Source organism: Vigna radiata, chromosome 4 (assembly GCF_000741045.1).
Source record: "Vigna radiata var. radiata cultivar VC1973A chromosome 4, Vradiata_ver6, whole genome shotgun sequence".
Taxonomy (NCBI): domain Eukaryota; kingdom Viridiplantae; phylum Streptophyta; class Magnoliopsida; order Fabales; family Fabaceae; genus Vigna; species Vigna radiata.
The window spans coordinates 20,799,632-20,810,048 of NC_028354.1; the positions used below are offsets into that span (position 1 = coordinate 20,799,632).

The 10,417-nt window shown below is 29.6% G+C and overlaps 1 protein-coding gene across 3 annotated transcripts; it reads left to right on the plus strand.

Annotated features, from left to right (window-relative positions):
* Nucleotides 1-6,517: 6,517 nt before the first annotated feature.
* On the plus strand, nucleotides 6,518-9,398 carry LOC106758707 (CDP-diacylglycerol--glycerol-3-phosphate 3-phosphatidyltransferase 1, chloroplastic-like). Of its 3 annotated transcripts, XM_014641667.2 has the most exons (8): nucleotides 6,521-6,870; nucleotides 7,071-7,168; nucleotides 7,288-7,338; nucleotides 7,408-7,521; nucleotides 8,483-8,539; nucleotides 8,625-8,710; nucleotides 8,801-8,917; nucleotides 9,144-9,398. In XM_014641667.2, the coding sequence occupies exons 1-8, from the start codon at nucleotides 6,726-6,728 to the stop codon at nucleotides 9,154-9,156; spliced, it is 681 nt and encodes a 226-aa protein (XP_014497153.1). In that variant the 5' UTR covers nucleotides 6,521-6,725; the 3' UTR covers nucleotides 9,157-9,398. The 3 variants fall into 3 exon arrangements, with proteins under 3 accessions (XP_014497156.1, XP_014497153.1, XP_014497155.1); XM_014641670.2 differs by lacking the exon at nucleotides 7,408-7,521 and having other exon boundaries at nucleotides 6,518-6,870; XM_014641669.2 differs by having other exon boundaries at nucleotides 6,524-6,870; nucleotides 8,801-9,398.
* Nucleotides 9,399-10,417: the final 1,019 nt, after the last annotated feature.

Sequence of the window (10,417 nt, forward strand, 5' to 3'; positions counted from 1 at the left end):
TTGATATTTATTGTGATTGTTTGAAATTGTTTTACTGAGTTGCCAAACCATTATAAATTAAATGTTTTCAAGACTAAGTTACCTTTTTCTTGAGGACAAACAAGATTCTAAGTTTCAGAGGGTTATAATGTTAATTTTTACCATTATCTCAGTCTTATTTTATTAACAAAATCATGTTTTTTTTTAACTTTTAACCTTTTTTATCCTTCACTTATCTTGTTTTTGTAAATAAATACATTTTGGGTTACACTAATTCATTTATATACCTAATCCCCAATTTTTGTATCTAATTCAGTTACAAGAAGCTTTTGTACCAAACCAAAGAATTAACAGCCAAGGAGAAATAAGATGAATAACAAAAAATGAAGTTCACTTGACGTTAAGTGCCACCTCCTTGTCGCTAAGTGCCACCTTCTTGTTGTTGAGCACCACCTCCTTATCGTTAAGTGCCAACATTACAGAGACCAACCCTAGAAATTCAACATCCACCAATGAGCAATAGAACCACAATGTTGAGCGTAATTCTGTTGGCAAAAGTCACGTTTAGCGCCAAGTAGCTAACGTTGAGAGTTATTCGGTTTGCACATTGTGGCATTGAGCAGTCTAAAGGTTGCACTCAACAACACTTATGCTGATGTAGCAAGTTTGCCTTATTTCTTCTTGTGGGTCGAAGGAAACTGCATTTTGGGTTGTTGGATATGCAAAAACACACCTTTGGAGAACTTGGAGAACTGTTAGAACTTGTGGAAACAATCTATTTTTCATATTTGTATCTTCATCTTCTTCCATTTTGCAAGCTTGGGCTCTCCATGACAATGGAGAGCTAAACCTTTTTTTGTCAGGGGTAGATGTAACCATTAAACTCTTTTGTATTTTGCAAATGCTTTGAATATATTTATGCCTTTTCCATTAAATGCTAGTACTCTTCTTTTGTACTTAATGTTTGCTTTGATATGACCATTCATAGCTTGATGCTTGGTTCATTGGGTATTGAAAAATATCTTTTGAAACATAAACTTGGAACAAGATACCTAAAGGAGTTTGTATCTAGGGATGAAACTTAACCCATTAGTTGTCTTAAATTCCAATTCATAAAGCCAGTTTGCTTATTAGGAGTTCAAAGGATTGACTCATAATAAAGAAACTTATGCTCGTTCTTTTGAGGAATCAGGGTTTGAGTAGACTTGTGGATTGACATTAGTATATTAATGTTGAGGATGCGAGTTTTTATATGCATGAGAGTGAAGTCGATGAAATCTAGTCTCGAGAATATCAATCTATACTATTTATAGCCTTTTTTCATTTCTAAGTATCTGTAACTTCCAAAGTTCATCTTTACCCTTTATACATAAATTTACTTTATTGCACATAATCTCAAATTATAGAATTGTTCTTTAATTTATATTAGTTATTAATTGTATGATTATTTAGTATTACGTAAGTCTCTAGGGAAAATATATTCATTTTTACCGGTTTAGTATTTAAATAATGTGATACTTTTGTTATGGGAATTAGAAGAGATATAGATAGTTTTAGGTTTAATGTATTTGTAGGTACGTATTTTGGTTTGGAATTTCAAATAGTTCCTTTCTTTTCAACGTCTCAATTGAGTCTTTTTTTTTTTTTTGTAAAATTGAAACAATCAAGGGTCTGCCGTCAAATTAGACAAACGGCCATTTAATTGTTAGTTATGTGACATGGACAAAGTTTATATTAATGAGACGTAGTATTACAAAGAAATTTTTTATTAAAAATTATAAATGCAGAGTTGTGTAAGTAGTTTTTTAGAAGGACAAATTAGAAATAATTAAAATAGAGACCTATTTATCATAATCTTTTTCTAATGAATAAATTTTCGATGTTTTTTTTATTAGAAAAAATGTAAGAACCTGTAGAAGAAATCTAAAAGTTGATGGTTTCAAAATAATAAAATGCCATAATATTTTAATAATAGAAAATTTAAACTATAAATAGACTTTTAATAATTAAAATTTATTTTTATAAAATTACGATATATAAATATTTTTTCTATATTTTTAAACCTTCGTCTATGTTTGTGTTTATTTAAAATATATAAATAAATATAATAAATTTTAAAAATTCACTTTTTAACATAAATCTCAGCAATCTTCCACTTTTAATGATAATAAATACTTAAGCACAAACTAATAAAATAATAAGTAGCATATGATCATATTAAAAAGTGTAATTACTTTATTTTTCGACCGCCAGGTCATTGGGCCTTACAATGCAGAGACATAGTAACTGTGACCTACAGTGATCAGTGTTAATTTAAAATTGGAAAATTTGATGGTGAGAAATAATGAGGAACAATGAAAGTGAAGTAATAAGTAAGTAAGCGTCCAAAGACGTTAAACTTGTGGAATTTAATCAGAGTTGTTAATAATAAGCGAATAAATCGAATAGATTATGTAAATGTGATGGTGAAAGAAATCTAGGCATAGTAATTTATGAGAGAGAAAACATTTAAGCCTATTTCATAAATGGGAGAAATTTCTCAGAAGGTTTGTGTTGTTTTATTTATTTAATAATATGTATTAATTAATATTTGTACTTGTGTAGGGAGGCCCGCGGGTGGGAAAGATTCGAAATGAATTAGAATGCAGATGAAGGGAGGTCCAAAAGGACAGGACTGTGGGTGTGTCTCATAGGCATAGCTGGAGTCTGAGAAAACAAAGGAATCTTTTCTTTTATACAACAGTGGGGAATCTATGGATAGAGGCTGTGGTGACAGTGGCAGCAGTGTTGTGCAGAGATAGAAAGAGATAGATGGAGAAAAGGAAATGTTTTTATTTACTTTATATCAATAGTTCAGTTGGTCAAAGACAAATGGCACCGTCAACCTCAGCCTCAGGCTGCTGCTCATTCATTATATGCTGCTAGCTATAGCTACTTCCTCACAAATGTTGGTTAAAAGGAAAAACGTAATCACGGGGCATAACATAACCCTTGCTTTGCTTCGTCTTGTGTGTTATAGCTTCCGCACATATCATTCTTAATTGGGTCTTGTCCCATGTTATAGCTACCCTATTCTCAAGATTCGCCATTGATCCGCTTATATCTCTTGAAGGCGACCCAACTCCATTGCTTCCTTTCTCCTCACCACATTACACACCCACCGTTGGCTTTGTTAAAAGGGAAGTTTATTCAGAAGATACAATATCAATCATCTCAGTCAAATTATACTTTGGTATCACTGGTTCGATCTATCAACAAAGAATTTTTAGAAAAATATAATACCAATACAATTTAAATTTAATTACATAGAAAATTAATATTAATTTTTATTCAAAATTTTAAGACAATAAATTAATAAATCTTTAATTTTATATATTATTTTATTTTTTTATATTTTTTGAAATCTTTCAATAACCGACCCAACTCATCATAATCACGCAAAACATTCAAATCAAACATGCTTACTGTTCCTGCTTAAAATATTCTATCTGCTCCCGAGAGATTCAACCTCTGAGTTCATATGTAGTTCTATTTTTTATTTTAGATTACTTTATGACCAAAATCGTCCAGGGACGAGTCTTCATTTGTTTACTAGATTAATTTAGAATCTAATTATTTAATAATAATAAAAATTAGTTAAATCTTTAGAACATTCTCTCTATCCTCAGAAGTATATTGAGTCCACGATCTTGTCAGTTATATTCTAAATTAGCTTCTTTAAAATTTAATATAAATAGTTTGATAACTAATGTTAATAACTAATTTAAATTTTAATATAATGATTTATTTTTTTCTTTAAATTATTTATTATTTAATAATTTTTTGTGGTGATTTTTAATATTAATAATTTGGTTCATTGTATATATTTGTTTTAATTTTTTATTTTCAGCTAATATGACATTTGTTTATTATTTTAGTTATAGCTTTTCTATATATTAGTTATGACTAGTTTAAGTAGCATTGAGTTCTACATTTTCAAGAACATAGACACATTATCTAGGTTTGAACTTAATTGCTATTTTTTTATGATGTTTTGAAGTTGAGAGAAATTTGTTGAAATTTTGTAAATGAATTCATACATGTCCAATTCTCTTTTTATTAGCTTAAAAACTTTTTAATTGGGCTTATGTGATGTTTTCTCTCAAATGAAATCAAAGATACTATGTTTCTTTAACTTTTTGCAAGAAGACAACCTAGGTTGAGTCACATAAGATACATGTTAAATATTATTCAATCTTCATTATTGTTCTTGTACAGATTAATTTGGGGTTTAGGGATTGAAAAACATGAAACAAAAATTGAAAGATTAAAAGAAAAATCAAAAAAAGGAAAATGAATCACTCCACAATTACAAACAATATGAAAATCATAGTTCTTCAAAGATTCACGTCAAGTTTGAACAACTTAGTTTTCTAATCAAGTTAATCAATTTATACAAATTAAATCTCAATATCATTCAATTTAATTTGTATTTAACTATCAAATCACTGTTCAATTGGTTTGAATTATAATTTTAGAAACACAAATTAATATCTTAAAGAGAAAAATTGAATTTATGGAAGAAAAGAACAACTCGAACAAAGAATAACTAGTGCAAATGTCATTTTATGTTGATTTATTTTAATTCCGTGAATTGATAATAAGAAATTTAGTTCTCTATTATTCAAGCACAAAAATTGCATGATAAAAGTGAAGATGAAAAGGATAAAAAGAAAATAAAAGAGAAAAATAAGAAAAACTAAAACTCTTGAAAGTTGGTAAATAATTTCTTTTTTAGACATAAGAAAAATTACGTCTTATATATACAGACTCTAAAAAGCTGAAACATTTTTGGGTCTAATCATAAATTGAAATCAGTTTCATAAGGTCAATTACAAATGGTAAGATAATAAAAGGAAAAGTTAATCTTTAGAGTTCTTTCACAAAATTACAGTAAATTTGTCTCATCTTTTAAAAGTCTTAGAAAATAGCACAAAAGTAGAAATCTAGTACTCCATGTATTTATTTTGATGTCTTGAGAATTTAAAATCCTATACAACATGAATTAGAAAAAAACAATATTTATAGAAAAGTTATGATGAAAACAATAAATATTAAATGAGTTGAAAATACAAATATAAGAACTAAGAATAAAGTATATGAAAAGAGCAATCACGTTATTCTTTATAAAAAAAATAAAGAGAATATAATGAAAAATATTAATGACAAATAAAATAGATTGGATTTTAGAATTTCTAACCTCTATCATTTTAATTATTATAAAATGAATGACAAGTCTATAAAGAAGGACACAAAACTACAATATACAATCAAGTAAAAAAAAACAATTAAGAGAACATTCAAAGTTAAAGTACTGAGTGTATATAGGCAAATTTAGTAAAAGTTTATTGTGTGAAAACACGATAGATTGTAAGTTAAAATTTTCCAATTATCTTAATATTTTTTTTTTTCCTTTTAAGTCCTTATTCTAACCAACACAACTACTTTAATGTTGAAATGAAAAGCATTAATTACGATAACCAAAATAATAAAACACTAACATAATTTTAAATTATTTTATTTTTCAGAAATGTGAGTCAAGAGGAGGTGTATTTTTAAAAAAAATAAAAACTAATATATATATATATATATATATATATATATATATATATTTTAATTTTTATATATTACGAACACTAAGGCTTAAATTATTTTCGAGAAACAATTACTCATTTTTTTCACAAAAATATTGTTTAAGGAATATAATTACACATAACATTCATTGATTTGAAATTATTCTTTTGTATTAAATATTTTACTCATGAAATTTTATTGATTAAAAGGGATATACAATAATAATTTAATTTTTACATATTTTTTTGATCTTAAAATTACTTATTTATGTAATGACAATCTAATATATTTTTACAATATTCTAAATACATTTTGCTGGTGATAATTCTTTACGCATAAAATTATAATATATAACGTAATATAAAATTAAATAATATATGCAATGAAAATTTGAAATAATATTTTATGAAAAAAGGTAATTATTATTAAATAAGAGTACTGCAAATTTATTTATTTATATTTATAATTAAAAAATAAATATACGAATATTCTTCTTCCAAAATAATTAATTGCATTAATTAATAAAATTGCGTTTCTGTAAATAATTGTTAATTGTCTTGTTTTTAAAATACTATTTTTATTTGTGTTATGTTATGTTTAGTGTTAAACAATTTTAATTAAAGATAAATAAAAAATACACTACAAATATAAGAGTTCTGAATTATTTCTTTTAAGGAATTAAATTTAACTAGGGTGATATTTAGATAAACTTAAGACATATAAAATAGTAATTAAATTAAAAATTGTAATTATTGATATTAATTATTTAAAAATAATATAGAAAATTGGATGAAATTCAGATGACTTAAAATGTAGGTGAATCTATTTTTAAAATACATACATCCAAACTATTGCGATTAGTGAAAGCCACAAAAAAGGACATCTAACCGTACAGTGAGATTCGATAAGTGATGAACAAACATCCTTAGAGTTAGAAATTAGAAATTAGAAATTAGAAATTAGAAATTAGAAATGCACGTAGTTATTTGTGAAAACAAAATCACAAGGGTTTGGTTTTGGTAGCCAACACTACCTGCGTCTTTCGCCTGCGCAGCGTCTGTACTCTGTCTGTTATTGTGAGTGCGAAATCGGGTTAGTTGGGTTGTCGGTGCGGGTCGGCATCACAGAAAAACATGGTTGCCGAGATGAATGTCCGTGAATTGTCCATATCTAAGAATGACCGTACTTCAATGCCTGCCATTGCCAATTCCAAATTCCTTACTTTGCCCACCATCTTGACTCTTGGCCGTGTCGCCTCAATACCTCTTTTTGTCGCCAGTACGTTTGGTTTTCTATTTTGCTTGTTATAATTGAATTTTTGCCTACCTCGAAACGATGCTATTCAAACTGTTTCTTCCTAATTTTTTTTCCCAAATTGCACGTGCTTCCGTCTTCTTGATTCAATGACTTGTTACAATGCTATATTGTGCACCGATTTCATGTGATCAAATCAAATTTTTCCCTTATATTTTGCTTAGCCTTCTTCATGGATGGTTGGCGAGGAACAGTTGTTACTACAAGTATCTTCACCGCTGCAGCAGTTACAGATTGGCTTGATGGTTATATTGCTCGTAAGGTACCTACTCTTAATTTTTCATACTCTCTCTCCTCCCTTTTGTTACACCTAACGTAGGAAGCATTTTCGGTTTTCAACTTACTAATTTATTAAAACAATGTCTCTTACTTGCAATGCAGATGAAAATGAAATCTACATTTGGTGCCTTTTTAGATCCAGTAGCTGATAAGGTAATTTTCTTTAGCTCCAAATTTCTCTCACCAATATGTGAATTTAATTTTTGCTGAAACTGAATGCAGCTCATGGTTTCTGCCACATTGGTCTTATTATGTACTAGACCTTTGGAAGTTGCCGTGTTTGGACAATTACCATGGTTATTGATCATACCTTCAATCACCATAATTGGTAGAGAGGTAATGCTTGCATATCTCGTATATGCAATTTCAAGACATTGATTACTTGTGGAACCTTTCAGGCAATGAAATTTATAGATCTTAATTCTATTGTATTTCCTTAAATTATTCTATCTTGTTTACTGTATAATGTGATTCTTTGTTATTAAATTAGCCTCAAACCAGTTTCTACTACTTGCCATGGAATCTGAATTATTAATGGTTATTTTATCACACTAGAATGCGCTAAAACATAGGTTTGGTCAAATTCTGTGCGTGAATATCAGGCAAATCTATTGCTTTATTTATCAATAGCATAATTCTGAGTCTGTAAATTTCGCTTCACTTATGGTTGCCGTGTTCTCGCTCTCATGGTATGACCATTGAGACTACTTGAANCTCCGGAGGACAGAATCAATGATGTTGTGATAATGTATCCCATCTTCTTTCTGTAGTGTGCAAAATATCTTTAATATTTGTGTTGATGATTTAAATCATTATCCAAAAGCCACCAAACCTGTCTCTGACTTTCAGATCCATTCTTCAACGTGAGAATAGAAGGAAATATCAACTTAGGTGTTACTCTGTGTGTATATGTACTCCCATTTCACCTTACCAGGAAAGTTAGTATGATTGTTTTTTGCTCGGGTGTAGAATTGCAACACATGTATAGACCCCAGACCTGAGTTCAGGATAAAATTAAGACTCGTAATCATGAATAGTCCAGATAGCGCTCTTACATCTGGGGGCTATTGCTTATCCAAGATGGAGGGGTAATTATTCTAGATCCCTTGAGTCTGTGCATGTTAGCTTGCATGTATGCAGACGTATTTGTTTATATACGATTCTAGTTTTGTATAGTACTTGTGTTTTCCTTTTCATCTTCCATTTGATTTTCCTTTCAAGTCATCATGCCTTGTCTGCTATAATCAGTGATTTGGGAACAAATGTTTTACAATTTCTTCTTGTAACATGCAAATAGATAACCATGTCGGCACTGAGGGAATGGGCTGCTTCCCAGGGTAGCAAGCTTCTAGAGGTTTGTTTTATTACCTATTCTCTTGAATCAATTGCTTGCTCTACATCCCAAGTTATGAGCTTGTATAATTAAGCAAAATTTACAGGTTGTTGCAGTTAATAATCTGGGGAAATGGAAAACAGCCACACAGATGTTGGCGTTAATTATCCTCCTTGCTACGCGGGACTGCAGGTATTTATTTTCCTTGCATTTCAAGGAAACTGTTTTATTTGCAATCAAAAGAAAAACTACTGATCCTGTTTCCGTTTCATACTTTCTCAGTCGTGGAGGACCTGCCATTTTGGTAGGATCTGGTGTTGTCTTGCTTTACATTTCAGCAGGGCTTTCCTTATGGTCATTTGTAGTATATACGAGGGAAATTTGCAAGGTGTTGCGGAGGTAGAATGGTTGCTTGCTCTTTGCTTTCACATGTATCCACTTCTTTGGTGGCTTNGATTCTTTTGATAATTTCTTACGTAAAAAGTTTGGTTAGTGATTTCATGGAAGGAAAGCACCCCTTGTGACAAACATATATATAACGTTTACTTTCAAAAATGTCCAACTCTGCTTGCAAAGTAACACCATTTTTCCAATTCTTGAAAATTGTATTGTTTTTTTCCCGTAGTCAACCAAGGTAAAGAAAAGAAGAAACAAAGAAAAAAAAATGACGTGTGGATTGAATTGGAAGAATCCAGGTTACTAGTCATGCAGATCGAATTCCTATCTACATTTTGGAGCCCATTAAAGTTTGCCACACGAGAATTTTCACTAGAGGAATTATTGTATGGTTGTTATTGACTCTTAGATTGGTTTTCTTCNGTCTATNATTTGACAATACTTAAATACAAAAGTTATTTTTCAGTGTCTGGTCATGTTTGAATATTCCATGCCATTTCACCTTACCTTTCTTTTTATGTGTATTTCCATTTTACTTTGGGTCCTATGCATTTATGGTTTGAGTGAAAATAGTTGATTGAAGAAAATAGTTGATTGAAGATGTCTTGAAACGCAGGAACCTTACTTACTATTCATAATTTTATTTGAATAAACTTGAACATTAAAATGCTCTTATCCTCCGTATATATATGGTTGATAGAGAAGTTTTTAATGGAGAAGTCAATGACAAAATCATAAGACTTTTGTTCAGTTATTCGGTGGATTTCACAATGTTAGATGCCCTTCATTTTACTTGACACTTCATCAGTAATTTAGCTATTTAATATTGTGATGAGACCTGAATTTAATTTGAAAATATCTTTAAGCTCCACCAATGTTCGCAACAAATTCAAACTAATGGTATGACATTTATTGGAATCTTTAGCTGTGGAAGATGATGAGATAATTGGTCTTTGGAGCCTAGTGATAGAATTTGTTACATTTATTTATTTTTTGTCTTGCCATGAATTTCTTCCCCACCACTTGTTTATAATCATGTTTGTGGTACATTGATTGTCATTTATTAGATTATTTTTTTATCAACTAATATTTTAGTTACGAAGGTGTTGATATCACGTAATTTNTTCCTAGTGTTGAAAGCAAAAAGTTATGATATATGTTGGGGAGTTCCTCATAATAAGAAACAAGTTCGACCTTTGATGGGTAAGATAAGTTTTCTTCAAAGATTCATCTCCAAAAGAAGAACCGAAAGNTTTTTAAGAAATGCTTAACCAATGATGATTACTTCTATGAAGACCAGAGAACCGTGAAGCTATCTTAATTAAACCGCATAAGTCAATAAAGCTGTGATATGTTTTTCAAAAACTTAGGATTAAATATTTTGGGTCCAACAAGTTTTGGGCTGAAAAAAAGTCTAGCTCCTATGACTATTTAAATCTTCCATATCATTTTCTCCTTTTCATCCGACGCCCAACAAGTTTACGTATTAGTGTATTATTTTTA

Bases quoted from the DNA above. Each gene is read 5' to 3' on its own strand.
- LOC106758707 (XM_014641667.2), top strand. From the start codon at position 6,726: ATGGTTGCCGAGATGAATGTCCGTGAATTGTCCATATCTAAGAATGAC. The intron at 7,169-7,287 runs GTACCTACTCTT...CTTGCAATGCAG, and splicing joins ATGGTTATATTGCTCGTAAG to ATGAAAATGAAATCTACATT. The intron at 8,711-8,800 runs GTATTTATTTTC...ATACTTTCTCAG, and splicing joins CTTGCTACGCGGGACTGCAG to TCGTGGAGGACCTGCCATTT.